Raw genomic sequence first — 23,580 nt, forward strand, 5'->3', positions numbered from 1 at the left:
GTTCCAGGCACATTATTTATAATAAAGACAGAAAGGAATAGTGGAGGAGAGCGTGTGGCCAAGTTTTTAAGAGTGTGAATGCTTGGCTCTGGTTGATGCTTCAGGGATACGGGCTGGTGAGGAGGATCAATCTTTGGCTCTGTCTAAACACTGCATGCTTGCAGCAGACCAAGCGGAGCCTGGGACGACATTTACGGGACTTGACAACAAGACACTTTTTTAAATGTTCCTGTACAGTATCATTACTTATTTTTATTTTATCTGCAGCATTTCCTCATTTGTTCACTTAGAATTAACTAAAATCAACAAAATCCAGACTCGCAGACATAAGCCTGAATTCTTTGGGTGTGTTGTAACTCCAGTAATGCGGGTCTCGTCTTCTTTTGGGTTTAATGCATTAGAACAGGCAGCCAACATTACTTGAATTACTTTTCTTCTGTTAAGGTGAAAAGCCAAACACTTGTAGCTCTTTAGAGGTTGTTTCCAAGAAACACAAGCATCAAGCCTTACAGCTCCTTCTGTGTTCCTCCAAGGCAAAGTGTTCAGATTTTTAATCTTCTAAATTGAACTCCAAAGTCAGTTTTATGTTAAGATTATTGCCTTTTTTAAAACATTTTTTTTTTTGGAAAACCTTCAGGCTTAATTAGAACTGGGTTATTTATGGATCCCCCACCCACAACATGATGAAAAATGCAGTAGTCTTTAAACAGTTATCAATCAATTATTCATTTTTGATAAAATAGGAGGCAACCTAAAAACAGGAAATGGTTTACCCAGATCAGGCAGCAGTCTTCACTCCTGAATAAATGCTTACGGTACTTTTAACAGTCTCAAAGCTTCATCTTCCAGCTGCTGCTATGATTAAATATCATCACTTGGACTATAGCGTCTCGTGGCTGTTGAGGTGTTGCTAAAGCACAGATGCAAACGAACACAGAGGCCTCGGCACACGTTCCTCGAGCTTCAAGTTTGATCTAAAGGAATGCACTCAGGAGAAGTCTTTCATTTGGAGGTAAAAAGAAATAAGCGAGGCTGTTGTTTTATGGGAGAGTTGACATGACGACGGTTTTCTGTCTATAGAAACGGTCCAAGAAATTAAAACTCCTGTAAACACAGGAACCAGTGGATTCCACTAACAAACGGCCACCTTCTCCTTGCTCACATTAGAAACCACATTAGACAACAAAGCAGCAGTAAGTTCCAGGTATGAATCCACGACACTCATCTGTAAGCGTTTGTGTGTTTTATATTAAACATGACAGAAAACAAACCAATTCTTGCACCTAATCTTTGTATTACTACCTAAACTATTTAGAAGAGAGAAGCTAGATGGACTGAAACTGAGGCCTTTTGGTATCAAGAGGCCACTCGAGTGATAAAACAAGGTTCGCTTTTCCACTAAAAGGACAAGCACACCTCAAGTGCTTCCTCCTATTGAGTACTACTCTGAGTCACGCAGAACACTGCAGCCTTTCTCTGAGTTTTCAGTACTGGGTTGCCTTGGCAGCTGATATAGGACTCTGTGGTCTTCTATGATAAGGAGGAGGAAGTAGCTCTGAACTAAGAGACTCCTACTCTATCCTGTTTTACCCTTATGTTAATCTAGTTTTTTGTTCTCTTGTTTCAGTGCTGACAATTAAAACCAAGTTCGTCACATGCTTATTATTTTGTATGAGAGGATTAAAGGCTTAGACTCTACAGGTTTGGTATGCAGACCTGTAAGCAGAGAGAACTACTTGCAACAATGGAAACAAGAGCCGCCTATAAACGAAGCCATCTTTCGCTTTAAATCTTTTGCACGCAGCCCAACAGAGTGATGCTGCTTATTCTCGTTATGCAACAGCCGTCAAGTCTGTTTGGATGAAAAGTCCTCTTCCTATGGTTCTATTTTAAGAAGGCTGCGACACAGTCAAAAGCTCAAAAGTCTCTGATCCATTGCCCTGACACCAGCCTGCAGCCCCTCACACGCACGGAGGCTCCGTGAATTAACAGGTTTACATTCTCCCACATGTGCGGAGGTGAGGAAGCTGTAGATGAGTCACAGGTTTGTTTACTGTCGTTTTATGTCAAGAGTGTGACATTTGTTGTTGGATTGCTTCCAGTTAAAACACACTGCCCACTGAGCAGCTAATGTGTGCTCAGGGGAAGGTGCCGCTGAACCGGCAAGAGAGCAAACGTACAAATAAGTCCCCTCTAGAAGAAACAAAGAAATGCATATATATCCTGCAATTCCTTTCACTTTGTCTGCAGTTATTTTCACATTTAAGCTAAAAGCCGAGCAGTTACGTTATTATTTTAGACAACTTCTGCTTCTCTATTGCATAAACTACAGAGCAAGGACGGAACAGAGACACCAGTACAGCTTTGTCTCACAGCTGACTGGAAGCTTAACCTCGGTCAGAAAATGCTAAACATAATAGAACAGTGATTATGCAGAATGCCCAAGATCAGATTTCTTCAATGCACAGCAGTTTGACAAGGTCAATCTAGAGAACCAGTTTACTTAAGAGATAGGTGCGATATACTTCTAACTGGTTTGGCATGGGGCAGTACGGTGGCGCAACTGGTAGAGATGCTGCCTCTCAGCGAGCAGGTCCCTGGTTCAAATCCCAGTCCGGGGGTCTTTCTGGGTGGAGTTTACATGTTCCTTCCATGCTCCATGCATGCGTGGGTTTTCTCTGGGTACTCTGGTTTCCTCCCACAGACCAAAAACATGCATGTTAGTTCTGACTGGTAACTCTAAATTGTCCCTAGATGTGAGTGAGAGAGTGAATGGTTGTTTGTCTCTATGCGTCTCTGCGATGGACTGGAGACTAGGGGTTGAACGACTACATATTTTTTAAAGTCGACATTAACATTATAATAGTCGAGTCGACGACATCATAGGAACCTAATTTATTATTTACAAAAAGAAACCCAAACAACAAAAGATCAGGAGTGTGTATTTATGCTCCTACCACTTATCATACTGCAAATAAGTAACAAGAAAATCAAACATATTATTAAGCTGCAAAAGTTATATTTTATTTAATCCACTAAATAAACCACAGCGGCGGTGGATTCTCCACCGGGGCTGATGAGCGGTGGATTCTCCAATGGTGCGCACCCCTGTTTTTACTTATTTAGTGGCTTAAATAAAATAAAAATAATAACTATCCACCAGCGGTGGTGCATGGTGCACAGCGGCAGTGTGTACAGCAACTAATACACACACGGTGGGGTGAGCGGTGGTGGATTCGCCGGTGGAGTGCACTCCTGTTTTTATTTTATTTAGTGGGTTAAATAAAATGAAACTAAGAACAGCGGGGCGAGCGGGGATCCCACCATGGATTAAATAAAACAAAACTAAAAACATAATCTTTAGTGAAAAACTTCCACACTTGATCTGTGTGGGAAGACTTGCCTGCTCATCACCTTCCATCTGCTTGGAAGAATCCGTTTTGCAGCCAGCGGCCCAGCTGATCACGTGACATGTGACACTCGCTGGCTGTAACTAGTTGAAGTGAAATTTAAAAACTCGTGAGATGTCCTAGAACTGACTAGTCGACAAGTCTATTCAACCCTTACTTGCGACCTGTCCAGGGTGTACCCCACCTCTTGCACAGTGATGGCTGGACATGGACACCAGTGACCCCCGTGACCCAAAAAGGAAGAGGCGGGTAAAGATAATGGATGGATGGTTTGGCATGATTTTTTTTTCTCAGTGAGAAATGAGCCTCTGGTAAAACAGAGCCACTGAAATGTTTACCTTGCATGCATCTTTCTATTCTGTGGATAAGTTGGTAGGATTTGCAGCGATCCAGAAGCGTTCGGATGGCTGGAAGAGGGTCCAGGACTATCGTCTCAGGGTGGGCATCAATGTAGTCCTTAAAAAAAAAAAGACAGGATAAAACAAACAAAAAATATTTTAATGCCGTATTTTTACATCGTTCATGTTCAGACATTTGGCCACATCACAGTCTAGAGACTTGTAGTATTCTTGAAAAGTGATTGTTACAAGTTAGAACTGGTAAGTGAAACGTACAAAATTGATAAATTCTTAAATCACAATAAAACAAATTCACTCCACTCTAATGACATAAAAGTATGTTGGAGCCTGCTGGCTCTGCCAGGTTTTATTAACCGGCTAATTATAAAACAAACCGTCAGACAATAGCAACACATGTTTAAGGCAACACTAGACTTTGCGTCAACATATTTTTTCAGAGGTTCAGATACGCCTTCAGTAGATGCAATGTTCAGAAAGACAATTTTTTTGTCATATTTTTTTCAGTAATCTGAGAACCCAAAGTGCACCGAATTCAAAGAATGACCCATTTAAACAATGTGCTTCTGGATAATTTCGACAGCAGAATATAATCAATAACATCCTGGGAAGTTAAGAAACCGCATTTAACAACTTTGAAATCTGATGCCATCTCAACAATATATACATTATGGTACTGTAAGAAATGCATCGGAAAACAACAAAATATTAACACCTAAATAGCTCATTTTCTAGTTTTGTGGTGCCCTGTTAAATTGCTGACATGTGGGTTTATAATTGTAAAAATCTAAGATTTTGTGACAATATTGCTTTTAAAAAGTTCAAATGTAGAGCTTCTCTTAATAAACATGATGATTTAGTCACACTATGTTCTGAGGAAATAGGTGAAATTCTTAAAGCAAACAACGGAAAGTGAAGTCAAACTCATGTCCTTGTTTAAGCAACACCATTTTTATGCAAATATTAAGTTGCAACATGTTTGTGAACCCCATGAGCAGAGAGAGAACTACTTGTACTGAGTCTTCACTCTTCAGGCCTCATTATATTAAACTCTATAAGAATATCGCAACTTTTTTTTATTTATTTTTTTATTAAAATGCAAACACGCACTTTTCAGGTCACGGTGTTGACCAGATTTTGTTAATCTTCACATTCAAGTGCTCCAAATAACACTTTTTTTGTTCTTGTTCTTCCTTAATATCAACATCTTTTGTATAGTTCTCGTTGGGTTCTGTATCATCCTTCTGTCTTGTTGTTCTGTCATTTCTGGAGGCTCGAGTGATGCCCCTACTGCCCTGAGCTCATTTTTGCACAGGCAAGCTCCAGAAATTTATTTATTTATTTATTTAACAACTGTTGTGTTGTAGCATGGTAGCAGAAACCGATAGCTTCTGCTCTGGCGAACACATGAAAATTCATGCCCACAGATTAAAAATGTTCAATTAAATTGGGCACAGCATAAACAGCGAGATGAGGGGTCAACATGCCTCAATATAATCTGAGAAGAAGCTAGAGGGAGGATGAAATGTATGCCAGCAGGTCTGTAGAAGTTACATCACTGCATCTCTTTCTGCCGGCTGTTGGGTCAGCGTGAGGTCGACTGTTTTACATAACGGCTCAGCCCTTCTCTGATCCTGTCTTTTCTTGTTGACTCTTCTCCACCTCCTCCCCAGTGCTCTCCTTCCTTTCCACATTAGCCTCAATTCTGTAGAACATTCTGCCAACCTGTGCCGAACAATTTTTACTAACGGGATTTGGCTGTCCCGCACAAAACATACTGTCTGTGCACATCGCAGACCTTATTGTACATGTTTACATTAAATACGTTCAGAAATGTGATGCAAAGGACTCCTGGTACACAAAGGTAATGACGCACAAAGGATGTAAACACGACTGATCAAAGCCAACTGAGCATGTCTGCAAGTCAAACATACTCCAACTATACACATAAATTCACACCAAACTTCAAGGAGTTTAAAGGAAAACTTATATTAAAAAACAACAACATATTTTACAGGATTCTGCCTCTCACAAGAAAAAAATGCAGTTAAAGACAGACAAGAGGGGGAGGTGAGAAAAGGAAAAAAGCCTGTGTTCAGCAGGTGCTGGAAAGAAAAAGAGTCGGACGTAAATCAGTGTGGGTGTGAGAGAAAGCTGCACACTTTGTTCATTTTTGGACTAGATCTGACTTCAGGATACAATAAATGAGCTGGAGTCTCAGTAAGTATATCTGTGGCACCAAATGATTTAACATAAAGAAAAAAAACTTTACATAAATCATAAAACAATTTCTCAGCAGGTTTAATTGATTTTAAATGTCTTTAAGTATTACCTAAAATAATTAATCATTACGCCCATAACTTTACATTCCCAGAAAAAAAAAAAAGATATTGCAGTTATGAACTCTTTTCTCCCAAATCGAGCCACAGAATTGGAGTGTGTATCCAGTGATGACATTTTGTTTGAACTACAGAGCTATTACAGAGAGGAAAGCTTGTTCCCTCCACCACACAAAAGCTTATTTATAAGAACAGTTGTGTGATCATAAGAAGGAAGCCAAAGCTTATATTTCAAACTGAAAATTAAACAAATGAAGTTCAGGTACAACGCCACAACTTCAGCCACAAAGACCGAGTTGAAAAGCTACCAGCTTGTTTAATTTAACCCTCAGCTGCAGCGACAAACAGGAATGAGTGAAAATGTTAAACTTAAACCAGAGTTACTCTGTAAAAAGACAAAAAAAAAAAAAAACACAGTGGAGTTCAAGACACACTAAGGCTTACAGGAAGTAAATGTTTTTAATTGCTTGCCACAAAAGCAAATACGGTAAATAAAGTTTCTGTCAGCACTTGTTTGTCTACATCATCAGTAAAATATCTCATAAACCAGTGGAGGGATTTTAAAGAAACTTTAAGAAAGAAGTCAAATAAACTTTGACTAAGTTTTGGAGCATTTACTTTTTAAGATTGTCGCTGCAGCTAAGCAAACTTAGCAAACACAAAAATTGCTCTACCTCAGCCAGCTTTACAGATGTTGAGCTAAACTTTAGAGCTTATAGTCTCATCCCTATGACACGCTTTGAGTCGATGACATCTTACAATATCACACAACATGGTGCGCAAACTCATTTACGAGGCTCGACCAAAACAGCTACAACTCTGTCTCTTTTCAACATAAAACCATTTAAATAAATATATAAATAAAACAAATTATTGTCATTTACATCAAGACTGTTGACCTCATTTTCTTTTACAGCAATAAGCCAAAAAAACAAATTGTGCATGTGCACGTTAAATATAATTTAAAACCTAAACAATCGTCATATACCATCCTGTGCTAATATTGACCAGAAAAAGCTCGCTCCACTCTGACATCCTGTTTGCCCTTCCTAATGAAGTAGTCAGGAAAGTGCTGACAGAACTGCGTGACGTTGATCACGATAACGGTTGTCCTGAAACATTAAGTGAAGCTGAGAAGACGAGAGAGAGGAAAAAAAGAGCTAGAGATGGTGTAATAAAATTATTTTTCACACCATCTGTTCCACTGCCAGTTTGATGATTGCACAGACACCGAGGCACACCTGTTAGCTTTCTCGTTATCTTCCACCCCGTGAGACATTTCTCCCTTCGAAAAGACTTAGTTAAAGTCTTTTCTAAGGAGGCTTTTAGGTTTTATGAGTCACCGTGTGCTTATGTACAGATGATACTGCCTTTATGTCCATTCTGCCTGTCTGCCTGTTTCCTTGGAACAGATTACCCGATTCCCTGAACTTGGACATTTACAACTCTAAATGTAAAACTCATTTATTGTCCATGGGTGTGTTATGGCAAACATATTTGTTTTAGGGTTTTCTTAATAAGAATACTGGGTTTGAAGGAAATATTATACAATAATGACACAGTGTGCCATACATTCAGATGCAGTGACAGTGGAATATTTTTAAACTATTTATGTTGCAGCACGTCAAAATACATTGTTATCCTTGGCTAAAAGTTATTTTAGCAGTCTGTTAAAAAACAAAATTTTTGGTAACTCAATATTGCCAACAACCATGCACGCACATACGAGAATTTAATATAATAGTAAAAGACCAAGGATTTCTTGAAGGAAATACTGCCCACTACTGTTCAGGACAGAATTTTAGACCAAGATCATCTGATGTTGAGAAATGACCAAGTTGTGGCAACTTTGGTCAAACCTTGAAGATAATGATGTAAGATAACGCAAAATGTCATATGTTGTGAATGACTCTCAGCTACAACTCATCAAATTTTATCTCAACATCCATAAAATGGACCGAGTTACAGACACTTTGTGTTGGCCAATGTCACTAAGCTGTGGTGGCCATCTTGAATTGGACTGACTCTGAAAGTTAATCAGCTGTAGACGTACATGCAGTGATTACTAGTGTCATAAATCTGTTTGTTGGTTCAGTGTTCAGTGTTCGGTCAATTGCCTTGGCAGGGTGCTCATGTCCTTGCAGACTTTTTTTCAACATGGGGGGTGGTTAGTGTTGGCAGTTGTCGACAGTTGGGGCGGGGCACTACCTCTGTAGCTTTTTAGCTAGCGCGTCTGCACTGCGCACCGCTAGCTTAGCGCTACGTCAGTGCCAGCAGTTGTTGACGGGGGTGGGGTTGTAGGTGAAGGACACTTTCAGTAGGCGGGATGCTCGGATCTGTTGACAGGGTGGGGCACCCTCCATGGATAACGGTAGGGGAAACACTGTGGTTTGTGAAATATTTTGGTAACAGACATACAAAGACATACACACTCAGGCATGAACAAACACATTACGTATTGTCTGCCTTTGCCTTTAATATTTATAATCAGTTATGACTAGTAATATATAATGCAATGGGCATTATTAACAAAAATAAGTTTCAACACCTTAAAGGGGCGGCGGTGGCTGAGTGGTTAGAGCAGTCATCCTCTAATGGGAAAGTTTGGAGGTTCAATTCCACCAGCAGTCACATGATTAAGTGACCCTGGGCAAGACACTGAACCCCTAAATGCCTCCAATGTGTGTCCCATTGGTGTATGAATGTGATAAAGCACTGATTAGTCTTTGTACAGTTATAGTAGAGTGGTGTATGAATGGGTAAATGGGTGCACGGAGTGTAGTGTAACACACTTTGAGTATCTTGATAAGATAGAAAGGTGCTACCGGTACACAAGTACAGTCCATTTACCATTTAAATGAGTATCATAGTATAAAGCAAGAAAACAAACAAAAGTTAAAAATTGTTTAAAGATATTTCTGAAATTGAGTTTAGTTGTTAAAAATGTACTGTTTTGACTTTTTGCTCACCTATATCTGTGAATACTCAGAAAAATGAGGACAGCATGAGAGAAATGCACACCTGTACTCTTTGCAGCTGCAGCACAGCTTGTGAATCGTTCTGGTCAGCTTCCAGGATGAGGTCAGTCAGTTTGTGAATGATGACGTCCAGCGGACCCTGGTCTTCCAGAGGCTGGCTTAGGTCCAGCTGAGAAGAGATAAAAAGCAGAGATGAAGGATTAGGGTTGAATAAAACTTCCCTAATCAGCCATTTATTTCCTACATTTTCAAAATCAATCACCAACAGCAATATATTTTTCCATAAACGGAATTTTTGATGTAAAATAAGTCATCTTTATGAATCCTTTGAAAAACCGCTTTGAAAAACCATAATAATTCTTTATCACGTTGTAAAAGTGAAAACCCTGAGCATAAATTCAATTCTTGCTCAGTGACAATAACATTTCAAAAGCTATTATAGGGTCATGTCTCTGAAAGTGGAAGTGGTGAACTGTACAGCAGCAACACAAATTACAACCTGTATTTTCTCACAACCGGTGCTTTGAGTTGACACCACTTCAATATACACACAATTAAACACCCAACTTTCTACAATCTCCTCAACATCTTCAAGTAAATGTTTCGGGAAACTACAACAAAAAAGGTTGAATCATGTCATCTGGACTTCATTTTTTTGTTAAAAAGAAACGTTTCGCCCCTCATCCAAGAGGCTTCGTCAGTCTGAGGCCTAGCCATCTGGTATTACCCAGAAGCCACCCTGACTCTTGTGTTTCAAGCCTGCCTCAGATACCCCTGAAGTCTGGCCTTTTCACTAATGGTTTCAAAAACACAAAGTTTGTTTTCTCAGTCATCCAGGTATATAACAACAAAAAAGGTTGAATCATGTCATCTGGACTTCGTTTTTTTGTTAAAAAGACTGAACTGAACTGAAAATCTGTGCAAGATCATTTATTTTATTTGCATACATAGTTTCTTTTTACTCTTGTTAGTTCATAAACCACACAAAGATCCACAGATGAAGGCTTGAAGTAAACAGTATTTTGTGAAAATTGCTATATACATTTTTTTTTAAACAAAGCAGCATGAGGGGCTATTTGTGTTGAAATGATAACAGTTTGTACCAGGTAATACTGAATGCATCCACAACACCAAGTAAAATAGAACCCAATTACTTCACTGCAGTAAATCTTCCAGGAGATTTTCTACAACATTCAGACACTGGTTTTCAGAGTATCATAATGAGGTGGGTGGAAAATCTCCACTACAGTTCAGAGTGAATTCTGCAGTCATTTGTATTCAGGACTGAAGCATGCGGGAAAAGGCTGTTGTCACCCTGTTTTCAGTACAATCTGTAATTTGTACCAAATCACTGACAAGGCAATACAAGGGATGAAGCACAGAAAACCTGCTATTATTCTTTGCAATGTTTGAAAAAAATGACAGGCATGTTGTATAAAACTACTGGGTTTGTATAGTGAGGAAACAAATCTCCAAAAAACACAGTAAACTGCAAAATTCAATAATATATACAATTTCAAATCATCTAAAGGTTAATGTTGTTTGGAAGCAAATGTGTCCCTGACCACTAGATCTTTTTTGATGGTTATAAAGCAGCCTAAAAACATAGCTATGCCATCTCCTTTATTTAAAGCTGCAACATTTCTACAGTCACAAGTATTTGTATTGGATAGCATCATGACAATTTTGATTTTCTCCTCCTCTGCATCTTCTTATTGTACTGAGTTACACACTCCTCAGACTGGTCCTCCAGTTCTGCTGAGCTTATTCAACAAACACAGAGAAACACCTAATTAGCATTCCCTTCAAGTTTAACAGTGCAGAAGGACTGACTGAACAAGCAAAGTATGCCACAAGTAGTCAAACCAGAACTTGGAGTTGAAAAAGTTGTGAACAAAACATTAGCCTCCAAGTACTGAGGAAAAAACGATGCAACGTGTTTGGCTTTAAAAAGCAAATTCTTCTCTCGTGAATGTTTGAAACCATTAAACAATGCATGTCCATGGAGACTCAGAACAAAAAAAGAGTTCTGCCTTTATGCAGGAGGTAGTTACCAGTAATGGCTCACTGGGACATCTTGATTGGTTTCTGTGCCTCTGTTGAATGACACAACCCCACATTAAATCATTAGCTAATCTGCTAAAGGGGATGCCTGAATTACAACAAACCAAAAGATAACAGAGTCACACCTGTGCAAATAAAATCGGATACTACAGTTCTTTGTGCTGGGCAGACAGTACGTCAGCTAAAAGTGAATACACCTTTGTCACACAGGTGGGGATCAATGAAATGGCTGTAAAATTGTATGGTTTTAGTTGCTACAGGAGTGGCCACAGTCAAGGCTGGTTAATGATTGTGAGAGGTGCGAGAGATACGTGACTAATTAGAGTACCCTTGGCCACTCATATCTGCACAAACAGCATATTTGTTCTGTAAAATAAAATTTATAATTAAGCTTTATAGATATGTTTGTAGTTTTATAGGAAAACTATTAATTTTAAATAAACAAGTTCAAGAAACATTTTTTTTCCTCCAGAGAGTTTTCATAGAAGGAAGAACATCCTATCAAACATATTGTATGAGTACACCCTGTGCTTAATACATAAACAGGAAAAAATATTAAAAATAAAAAAATGCACCTAGCATGCTCTTTAAGTTCAGCTGTACATCTTAATTGCTTGTTCCGCTACATCTTTGTGTGATTTCCACCTTTGCCTAACGTAACAGTTGGTCCTCATTCCTCCTGCCTGTAGAAACACGCCTTGCACCGCAAAGTAACATGCTGAGACTGCCTTCAACAATGTACACAAAGTACTGAAGTTCAATGTATCATCTGGCACTCGAAGTATTTCTAGAAAGTATACAAAATCTGCATGAACTGACTGTAAATGGATTAGAATCTGGATCTGAACTGAATTTAAATACCGGTATATGGAATGGGATACATGGGGATGCATACAACTAAAAGAGGAATACAATGATTAAACAAGCAGTTGAAGCTTCTGTACGACAGCGTTTATATAAAAAAAACTGTTATAAATAATATATTTTTAAATCAGATCTTTAGAATTACCCAATAATCTGTCGGAAGAGGTGACAATAGCAATGTAGGAACAATTGAGAATATTTATTGGGTTTAAAATAAAAACGCCACATTCAAATACATATGGTCAAGCTCTAAAATGATGAAGATACATTTAAAATATTTTGCGTCACAGAGACAGACAAGGTTCACGGTCTCAGCATTTAAAATCAAACATGCTGCTATGCCTTTAACAGTGTCATTTGCAACGCTTGAAAAAAGTGTCGACAGTGCAGTGGTGAAAAGGCCGCAGCAGCATGAAGTGCTTTTGTTTTCCGTCTAGCTAGCAATGTCAGCGTGATACGACCTGCTGGATGAGAACTTCTAACTCCACCGAGGCATGGTTCTTAATCTGTCGCTTACACAACACAGAGGGCCCCGTCCACAGTCTGGCCACTCAACAAAAACGGGACTCTACAGCGTGGGGGTCATCACCCACTGGCAAAGACATGATGCAGACAGATTGACCCTGCCTTTAGAGCTCATCCCAAAAGCCAGCAAGCGAGTCACTGATGTTCTGTTAAATGCTTAAAGCAGAAATATCAGATGACGTCTTTCCACATCCCTGTGGGACTGAACGCTAGCGCTGGGCCACGGTAGTGATGGACAACACAGAAAACATGCCGAATCCTAGTGGGAGAGGCTAGGTCAGGGCAAATATATTTTCAGCTTTGATGTAGCTTCACTATGGGACCAAACTCTAAAAGACACGAGCAGATTTTAAGCAGAATACGAGGAACGTGTTTTCCACGTTGAGTCTACAGAACATAAAACACATGAGCAATTATGCAGATCATTAATGCGTTAGGCCTTAGATGTTTCAGACAGCTGAATTTATAGTTTTGCTGTCAGACAAACTTAAACAGACTGTGTGCAGTAAAGTGTCATGAATAGTTTATTTTGTACATGCGAGTACTGACACCCTAATGTGAAACAAAATTCTGTCTCTAAACCTGCACCTTACATGAATCACGAGACTAGTAGTTTGTATGTAGCCAAATACAGTACAAAAAGTAACCCAACTATTAACCTAAATCGAACAGTGACCAACATTACTCTGTTCACATGTGTTTTTGCCTAATTATTATTTTGCAAAGCTGCAATTACCAATAATGTCCACAGTTTGTCAGTCTCTGGTGTCTGAGGATCAGTAAAAACCTTCTGAGGATTCTTGTTCTTCTGCGTCCACAAACTCAATAATGGACAAGATACAGCAGTATGTTGGAAATTATCTTTCAAAGCACTTACCAGATAATAATAATAGTGATAACTCAATAGCAGCCCACTTAAACAATGACCATTTGATGTGACAAGTTCTCTCTCCAAGAGTGAATATTGGCCTCTTCAGGACCGAGCCCAGTGAGCTAATTTAATCAGCCCAGTGATACAGAGAGGCTAATGCATGGAGCAGAGTGGATGGCACTCTTATGAGCTTAGGGGTCAGAACTGATAAACCACAACTGGGCTGAGAAAGAAAAGAAAATATTAAGGGATGAAAAATAAAAATAATATAGTGCCAAAGTTGAAAGACGTAAACGCCTACAAAAATAATGTGAAAAGTTAAAAAAGAAAAAAATCTTTATCATCTTTGTGAGTCTTGAGGTGAATATGTGTAGTTTTCCATTCATCCATCCATCCATCCATCCACCAACTTTTCCCGCTTCTCCCTTTTCGGGTCGTGGGGGTCACTGGTGCCCATATCCAGCCATCATTGTGCAGAGGCAAGGTACACCCTGGACAGGTCTCAAGTCCATCACAGGGACACAGAGACAAATAAGACAAACAACCATTCACTCCACTCACACCTAGGGACAATTTAGTTATCAGCCTAACATGCATGTTTTTGGTCTATGGGAGGAAACAGAAGTACCAAGAGAAAACCCACGCATACATGGAGAGAACATGCAAACTCCACCCAGAATGGCACTCCGGCCGGGATTCTATCCAGCAACCTCCTTGCTGAGAGGCGACAGCTCTACCAACTGCACCACCATGCCACCCAATGTGGTTTTCCCACATTGGAAAACGAAATATAAAATGAGATCTCTAGCGTCACCAGATTTAGCAAAGACTTGTCCATATACAGTGATGTTACAATCCCCGCAAGCCCACTGGGAAAATAAAAAATAAAAATAAAACTCCTTGTTGTGACAAATAATAACGGCAAGAAAAAGAAAGTCATCCGTATGTCATGTTAGCTTAATCCTGATCCGGTATACTGTAGAGCTCAACTAACAGCTGTTTGCCTCATTTCTTAATCTGTAGATTACGCTCTCAATCAGTAGTTGAACAATCCAAAATATACCAACCGAGTTTACTTTGACTTGCAGTCAAGAAAAGCATCGCAATCTTATATCTAAGAATCTAAAACCAAAGACGAACCAACATCCATCAACCAAACACCTTAAAAATGATTTATAGTTCAAATCGTTTCAGCTCTTTGTTCACTGCGGTCATATCAAAAAACTTTATTAAGACTCCCACAGGCAAATAGGCTCAATGTGGTTTAATACGACAGTAAACAACAAGAAATATTTTGTCAGGATCTGTTTGGCCTTGGATATCCAGGGTTAAGATATCACCAGTGTCAGATAGTCTGTCGCTCCACAGGGACAAGGTTAGGTGATTAAAACTGGCTAAAAGAGATAAATCTGCAGTCATATACCAACACCTAACAACTATACTCCCTCCTTCTTTAAAACCTAAAACAAACCCAAAATTGGATAAAAGTGAAATGATTGATCTAAACCAGACATTCTCAGTCCTGTACCAAAACTTCCTGTTCAAAATTCATGACCACCATCACTACTGTTTCTCATCTATAAGTCTACACCGTGCTTCTTCATCCTGATTTACTTGCTGTACAGTCTTACACAGCAGCATTCTAGGAATTCAAGTAACGAATGGAAGAACATAAGCTCTATGCATTGTAAATTTTGTCTCGAAAAGTGCAACGGCAGTATAAGGTAATGTGCAAAGGCTGCTGGGCTCAAATTGGCACAACTGGAGAATACATCTTTGTGTAAAGACTTTTACACAAAGGCCTAAGCAAGACAATAAGAACTTTTATGCTCATTTCAGTGCAGCATGGGCACTGATTAACAAAGACTGCATAGAAGAATCACTGACATTCACTCAAAAATCCCTCAAAAGAAGTTAAAATGAGCAGTGGTTTAACTCTGCTAAAATTTAGATTTATATTTTTTAAAAATCAGTGGCCTAACAGGTACTCTAAAAAATATGAAACAGAAGAGTTTGTGGTCAGTCCCACGCCTGTGGGTACTCTGAGGAGTCCATGAGGATCTGTTGTCACCCAGGAGGAGCTGAGTGCACGGTGGGAAACAAAGCTCTGCTTACTTTGGGACTATTCCCAGGACTAGGCTCTTTCTGAGTGTGCTGATGTTGTCAGCACAGTGAGAGGACAAAAAATAACCTCAAAGAGACTGAAAAAAATCCTCTAAAGAAGAAAAGAAACTGAGTAAAAGACAGAAAAAAAAAAAAAAACTCATTAATGTTCTTTTAAACCACAGGGAACATTCACACTGACATTTGCTTTTCTGCACGTAGCTTAATATTTTGTGAAAACTTTGCTGCCTTTATTTAGTGCAGTATTCTGAATACTTTCCAGATATGATCTCGCATTTACTTTATGCGTGTACTTACAAAAACTTTTCCCTCGACTCATATTACCCTTGCTGAATGTTTATTACAAATAAAGCATCACTATTTAAAGCTTATCCATTTCCAGAGAACAATTAAATGATCATCAGTATCTAAAGTAGTCATATGTTTATTAAAACTAATCTCATGTGAACATTATAGTGAGCAGATATGACCACTGTCACTTTTCTAAATGTTTCAGACACACACAAACACTTTTACATTCTGCTAAATAAGTTACCAGGTGTCAAACACACACGCTTCTGCTATATTACCACATTAACATAATAAAGTTTTGGCGAGGTATGGAAAAAACAGCACAAAAAAATGTAAAATGACTGAAGTTTATAGAGAGAAAATAGCAAGACTATGAGGCAACCTGATGATTGCAACCCAGAACAAGTATACAACAATAAAAAGGTTAAAGATGATACGTCAACACTTCATGGTACTGCTGTTGTCCTTAAATAACCAAACTAATGCCAAAAAAATTTGGTCTCACTACTCAAACTCTTTCAAGTTTCCCTTTGCCCATTTCTTGACTTTTGTCTTTTTCATTGTCTCAATTTTTAAAAAAAACTCTAATTACCATAAATGACAAGCAAAAAAACAAGCTTAACTTTAGACCTTTTAGACCAAACACCTAACAGGTTCAAACTGGTTTCCATAAATGACAATTTGAAACCCAAGTGTCTACCTGGCATGGGTTCAAAGTCTTTCCTTTTGATGGTCCACCAACTTGCAGCTCGCTTCTTAGGACCTACTTGGCTGAGATTCCAAGTGAACAGAGTTTAGCTGCAAATGTAACGCCAGCAGAGTTTAGGACATTGACTGGCCAGAGAGCGATGTCAATCATGAGTGTCTCTATAACAAGAATCAAACCCACCATTTTTAAAAACCTAAAAAAACCATAATATTCAAATTTGTTTTTTCATTTTGAGAAATCTAGATGATGGCCTCAATTTACGGACTGACTGGCTGAAGGAAGGTGGCCTCCAGCAATTTTGTAAACCATGGAAAAAATGGTGAGCGTTTTATGACTTTATTTCACTGATTTACCCATTGGTGCTAAGTTTCAGGCAGCCACGCTACAACGACTGCCCACATCAAGGAAAACCAACAAGACCATGTAGGACTGAGACGAGTCAAATTAGGGATGAAGCGAGTCCTGCTGTAACAGGAAAATTAAAAAATTAAAAAGCAACAGCCTAGCTGGTACATACAGCGTAGCTACAATGAATAAAGTCAGGATAAAATCTCTTCTCTGGAGGAAATGTAAGCATACAGCAACTAAAAGAATACTATTATTTAAAAAATTTGTACAAAACTTGTTATCTGCTTACCTGAACAACTTCTAATCCTCTTTTCCTGGAAAAAAAAAAAGAGAAACAAAATAAGCCTTTAATTGAAAAAGTTTCATAGGAATAGAAAATGAACTAAGGCAAAGCAAAGTAAGACAAAAATGCATATTCTAGTTTTTAGTTTTACGTTCATGTGACAACTTAAGAAAATGCAACGTAAAATGTGTCTCCATCATTGCTTTCACTGGATTTATTTTACAAAATATAACTTATTTTACTCTATGTGGACATAGAGGTAAATATTTCCTTTGTAAAAATCTGTAAAAAAGTAATGAGAACCTCACAAAGCTAAATGGTGTGACAACAGGAACTGTAAGATAAGAATAAGTATGTGTTGGGGACACTGCTCAGCAGCTATCGCACAACATTTTAGTTCAATATCTGTAAAATTGTCCGAGTTGTAGCCATTTTTGTGTTTGCTATGGCCAGTTTGCTGTGACTGGGTTGGGTGAGCAAGAAAATATTTGGAATAGAAATCATTTGTTTCGACATTAAAATACGAGACTTAAATTCATATTTCTATTATCTCAGTTCAAACAGTTTTCTTTGGTCTTATGAAATCATCATCATCCATCACGCCCTATTCCAAATAAAAACAGTCAAAATCAAATGCTATGCTCCTCAGATGCATACCACCTCCACTAAAAGAACCAAATACATATGAGAAAGCACTCGCAAAATCACGACCAAACTGCCTCGTCTTCCTCAACTACGAAAAACAAGAGGACAAATCTGGACTGACCAAACAGCTTACTGCTTGTTAGAGGAACTTCCAATAGGAACAAAACGACTACAGCACAGTCCCTAACCCAGTCTGTCCAATCCAGCTGGTTTTGAAATTGCAGCCCCATGGTAACAGAAGCGTAGCTATTCACAGCTTCACAATAATGAGGATATTTAATACTGCAGCTGGCGCGCTTCATGTCAAATGAATGAGGCCTTAGTTTTCATCCCCACCACGGATAAGGAGATCGTTTGCTTTACTATGTTGTTACAGAGGCAGCGGGATGAAAAGCAAGAGAGAAAAGAACCAACAAGGCAAGGGTCAGAACTTTTTGAATTGGCTTGACGTACAAAATCAGAGTGCAACTTAAAGAATAAAAGAAATGTTAAAATTTGTTGTTTGTATCCAACAAGGTTAAGTCAGGTCATCTGGATGGATTTTTTTTTTTTTTTTTTTTTTGCAACATTTTGTCTTTTTCAGTCCAAGACTGAATCCAAGACTGAAGAATTCTTTTGGATAAAAGTCGAAACGCTTCGACAAAGAAGAATCCGTCCAGATGACCTGACTTAACCATGTAAGATTTATCTACCCATCAGGACAGGTTTGTTTGTTCTCATTTTAATCTCATCAGCATTATGTATTTTAAAAAAATACATAATAGTCTGGTGTGAAAATAAAACAATTGACACATTAATATTCAAGAACAGAGATTGCTTTTCTCAAGGGCATCAAATCAGCTCAACCATCTACGCACTCTGTAAAGTTATGAGACCAAGAACTATTTCTGATCTACTGCGTACAAGTCCAGCTGCAAGAGACAGGAGACTTCAAAACAAGTTGTTCACAAAGTTGGCTGCAAACCACACAGTGACAAAGAGAAATCCTGATTTGTCACATCTTAAATACACATAGACACATGGAAAGCCTTTTAAATGGTACATACCGTGTATAAAAACTAAAATCTACAAGTAGATCTGAGATAATCCAAATAATTACTGGTAAATATAAAATCTAATTTGGCACCTTGAAAGTGAAGATGACTTAATAATAATAATCATGAAAATATCTTAGCTAACTCACTTCCTTCCTTCTGTGGATGAGGTTTTTTTTTTAAACATGTCACATTTCAGAAAAATAAAACAACAAAATCTTTAAAATAAGTTTCAACAATAAACTGAGGGTCGACAGTCCTGTAGTGTTACGCATAATCCCTTGAGGACTCTTTATGATAAGGCATCGTTTTTAGTTCTCATACACTATTCATAATCTTCCATCACAACTTTTAACTTAAAAAAATAAAATTAAAAAAAAATCTCAGTTTGTATGCATCCATTATAGATGGTCTTATTATTGTCTGTTGTCCACTGTTGTCATCACTCTTTGTTAAAATCAGGTCTCTCTTGTAAATGAATCCATGTGTAAATAAAGGTTGAATGAAAACTCCTCGCCCAAACCCTTCAAGTTCAGCAGCTTCAGTCAAGCTCTGAGGGCAATTGGGGGAGTACGGTATGCAGCATGAAAGTAGAAGGGGATAGTTCTCAAAGGTTTACAAAGAGATTAAAACTGTTTTGTGGATTATAGGGTGTGTTAATCTGTGTAGACTCAATCAGGTCACTTGGTGAGGTAACAACACTGTGGGAAAGGTGAAAATCCTTCAACATGAAGCATACCTTATCTACCTTATTTACTTGGGCATGTCCTCAGTAAATAAAATAAGACCATGTTTTCTCTGTTCACTAGGCAAAAAAATAAAATAAAAAAGGGTCGTCCACTTTTGTTTTCAAGGAAATCTGCAACCATTTTACAGAACACACAACTCAGTGTTGGTGTTGCAACAAAATAATAAATGTACCCCCATGCCTCAAAGCCCTTTCCATTACTAGTGTAACGTTGACTGTAAATCAGTAAAGTTTGCATCTGGAAAGAAAGCACCAGTCTGTCCTTGTAACAACCCTTTCAACTTAACTTTGCTATCTCATTACAAACTCAAATAGGACTAAATCCATTGACACTGACAAGCTGTCTCCCCTCAAGGTTGAAAACAATTAATATCAATCCGCACACACACCAAACACCCTCCTGACATCAAGTCTCACACAAGTATTTTACTTGTGCTGCATTCATTCCATCAGGGCATTCAAACCAGTTTCTAAACATGTAGTTTTAAAACAGAAATCTAAACTCTGCATTAAATTTGCAATTGCTTTGTATCAGATTCTAGCAGCACGTTTCAAATACGTTATATTATATTAAGACTAGTTTGATTATTTGTCCACAAAAATAAAATAAAATAAAATAAAAAGGTCAGTGTGTAAAAAGAGCTTTCAGGTGATTCTTAGGAAGACAGTGAGAGCAAAACAGTTTACAAATACCGTCTCCAAGATAAAATTAAAAGGATTTTAGCATGTTATCATGTATCACTGACAGGATTCAAAGTCTCATCACATAAAGGACAAGGCTGAATGCTGAAGGGGTAATAAATCTCCAGTCCCTCAAGACAGCAACGTAATAAAAATTAGAACTAATTATGATAGAATTCAAGGAGTTACACTTTACCACGCAAAGAACATATTTGATAAAGATGCAGGAACACATAATCTGATTTAATCTTATTCTGTGATCTGACAGGAAATCTTAAGACTACAGAAAATTGACTCTTAAGGCTTAAAAAGGAGCAATAATCATTAAGTTCGTCAGCAGTGTGTAGTACAAAATCCAGTATCATGAATGCTAAATTATACATTTAGTTTTTAAAAGGCTGCTTATACAACAGTCTCCTTTATAGGACAGACATTTAGTATGATGACAGGACAGGAAGATGGCGTGACTCAGGGGAAAGAAAAAACGTTTACACAAACATTTTTTTTCCTTTTCCAGAGTAGTCACTCATTAATTGTTTTAGGAAACAAAACACACCTAAATAAAATAGAACAGTGGTCAGCATAGTCTTAACATGTTTAAATTTCTTAATAAATGTACAAATATTTGGTGTCAATTAATGTCAGGTTGTTTTAGAAAAATCATCCCCCTAGTGAACAGGTGGGCGGCACGGTGGTGCAGTTGGTATAGCTGTTTCCTCTCTGTGAGAAGGTTGCAAGATCGAATCCCAGCCGGGGACCTTTCTGGATGGAGTTTGCATGGTATCTCTGTGAGTTTTCTCTGGGTACTCTGGTTTCCTCCCACAGACCAAAAACATGGACGTTAGGCTGACTGGTAACTAAATTGTCCCTAGGTGTGAAAGAGTGTGAAAGGTTGTCTCGTTTGTCTCTATGTGTCCCTGTGATGGACTTGCGACCTGTCCAGGGTGTACCCCACCTCACGCACAGTGATCGCTGGATATGGGCACCAGTGACCTCCCACGAACCGAAAGGGAAAAAAATGGGTAAAGATAATGGATGGATGAAATATGTAAAGCTCTTATTTCATGTAATTTTGATGATTATAGCTTACAAATAATGAAAAACAAAACTCATAATCTAAAAAATTAGAATATTGTGAATAGGTTCAGTATTGGAAACATGGTGTCACACCCTAATCAGTTGATTAACTCCTAGACATGAGCTACAAATGTCTCATTCCTCAAGTCCAGTCACTCCTGAACCAGAGACATCATCAGAAGTGTTTTACCTGGCTGAGGAGAACAAGAACTGGACTGTTGCTCAGTGGGCCAATGTCCTCTTTTCAGATTAAAGTAAATTTTGCATGTCATTTGGAAATCAAGGTCTCAGAGTCTGGAGGAAGTGTGGAAAGGCCCAGAATCCACGTTGCTTGAAGTCCAGTGTGAAGTTTCTACGGTCAGTGATGGTTTGGGGTGCCATGCCATCTGCTGGTGTTGGTCCACTGCGTTTTCTGAAGTCCAGAGTCAACGTAGCATCTACCAGGACATTTTAGAGACTTCCTGCTTCCTTCTACTGACGAGCTTTATGCAAATGCTGGTTTCATTTTCCAGCAGGACTTGGCACCTTCCCACACTGCCAAACGTACCAAAAGCTGGCTATGTAATAATCTAATCTATTCTAATCTTCTGAGACACTGAATTTAGTTTTTTTTCATTATTTGTAAGCCATCATCATCAAAATTACAACAAATAAAGGCTTGAAATATTTAATTATGAATAATGAATCTAAATGTTCACTTTCTGAAATGACTGACCATCAAAAAAAACCTTTTCTTGATATTCTATTTTAGATGCACCTGTGTTTGTATTTAATCATTACCACATACCTGCACAAGTCTGCAAAAACCTGAAAGTTCAGTTTTTTCATCTTCTTCTCGCTGAGCCAGTAGCCAAGTCTGCGACCTTTCAGGAAAGTCTGCATGTCTTCTGAGCTCCTGTGTCCCTTTTTGAAAGTAAACGATCCGACTGGAGGCTCAACCTGAACAGGAGAAAGCAGGAACTCGTCAAAAATCTGTCACAACAGCAACTAAAACACATTAACTACAGCTTCCTGGCTTGTGAAACGTCACCTCCACAGTCAGAAGTGACGCTTTTTCTTTCTGCTTGCATGTTTCCTTAAAGTCTTCACACTCATGGTTGGAGTTAATCAGTTTTAAAAAAGCGATTTTAAATTATGCGTGTTGTTCATCAGAGAACCCCTCGCACGCGCTGACTATCTTGCTAACACCAACGGCTAACGTTAGCTGGCTAACTGTAATGACAACCTACACAACTAACGACATGAAAAAAAAATTAAATTAAAGCTAATATTAACTCTATATCTATAACTAAATAAATCGTGCTAGCGACCACTTAACTATAAAAAATAAGCAACAGATATAACTACTTAGATGAAAGTGAGAGAGGCTACAGCTAACTAACCTGGTAGTTTTAGCACCCGGTTATTCGTGTCCTCTTTCAAAGCTAACTCGGACAGCGTCCCATTTTCAGTCCGTCCACAGGAGAAGGATACAGAACCGAAGTGACAGATGACAGCTACCGCCGGACCCAGATGTTCCTAGTGTTTCTCTGTCACGCTCTGAGCTGAAACTGTGTGACTGACTGCACACACCCAGGATCCTGGAGACTGATGCTGCGTTCATCTGCCCCTCGGAAATTATACAAACTCTGCCCGTGCAACCGCGCTCTGCTCGTTTCCGATAATGATTAACGCTCCCGTTATCTTATCGATTTGTCATTTCACGATAAAATTGAAGTAGAATGATAACATTTAAAACAATACACACATTTTATTTTGCATGCAAGATCCAAGCCGTATTTAATTTAATTTTAACGTAATGCAGAAAACACAGCTACGACTAGCGGGAAGTAAACGTCTCACCAGTCGCTGTGCTTTTTTTTAACTAACAGGGATTAAATATTCTTTGTTATATCAGTTCGTTTAATCGTTTATTTACTCAGACACTATAGCTCCGACTGAACAAGTTCCGTTTGTTCAATTGTCAGTTTATTTTTCATAAAGATTTGCACAAAATACCTGGATCTGTAATTTTGTGTATACTGTGCTGCAGCCTGCATGCGAGCGCGAGTACTGACGGGAAAATGTTATTTTATCTGTTGACAAGGGTTGATTTAAGGTGGAACATGTGACAACAGCGGTCCCTGCTGGTCAAACACGTGTACAGCCGAAATTTAACAAATACAAACGTCAATCAAAGGCAATCAAACCGATTTTATACATTGTTAACAATTCAAAAAATGCAACATTTATT

General features: G+C 38.5%; 1 protein-coding gene across 1 annotated transcript in view; it reads right to left on the reverse strand.

Annotated features, from left to right (window-relative positions):
• The window catches only part of itpk1b (inositol-tetrakisphosphate 1-kinase b), a 29,363-nt gene extending 6,470 nt beyond the window's left edge, over window positions 1-22,893 (reverse strand). The window contains exons 1-5 of the mRNA XM_037695183.1: window positions 22,730-22,893; window positions 22,135-22,286; window positions 17,169-17,193; window positions 9,127-9,252; window positions 3,749-3,866 (exon numbers count right to left, since the gene is read on the reverse strand). Coding sequence (XP_037551111.1) covers window positions 3,749-3,866; window positions 9,127-9,252; window positions 17,169-17,193; window positions 22,135-22,229 — 364 coding nt within the window. The 5' untranslated portion in view covers window positions 22,230-22,286; window positions 22,730-22,893. The remainder of the gene's footprint in view (window positions 1-3,748; window positions 3,867-9,126; window positions 9,253-17,168; window positions 17,194-22,134; window positions 22,287-22,729) is intronic.
• Between the last annotated feature and the right edge of the window lie 687 nt (window positions 22,894-23,580).

The sequence above is a fragment of the Nematolebias whitei genome, chromosome 21 (assembly GCF_014905685.2).
Source record: "Nematolebias whitei isolate Nwh7 chromosome 21, NemWhi1, whole genome shotgun sequence".
In the NCBI taxonomy this organism is placed as follows: domain Eukaryota; kingdom Metazoa; phylum Chordata; class Actinopteri; order Cyprinodontiformes; family Rivulidae; genus Nematolebias; species Nematolebias whitei.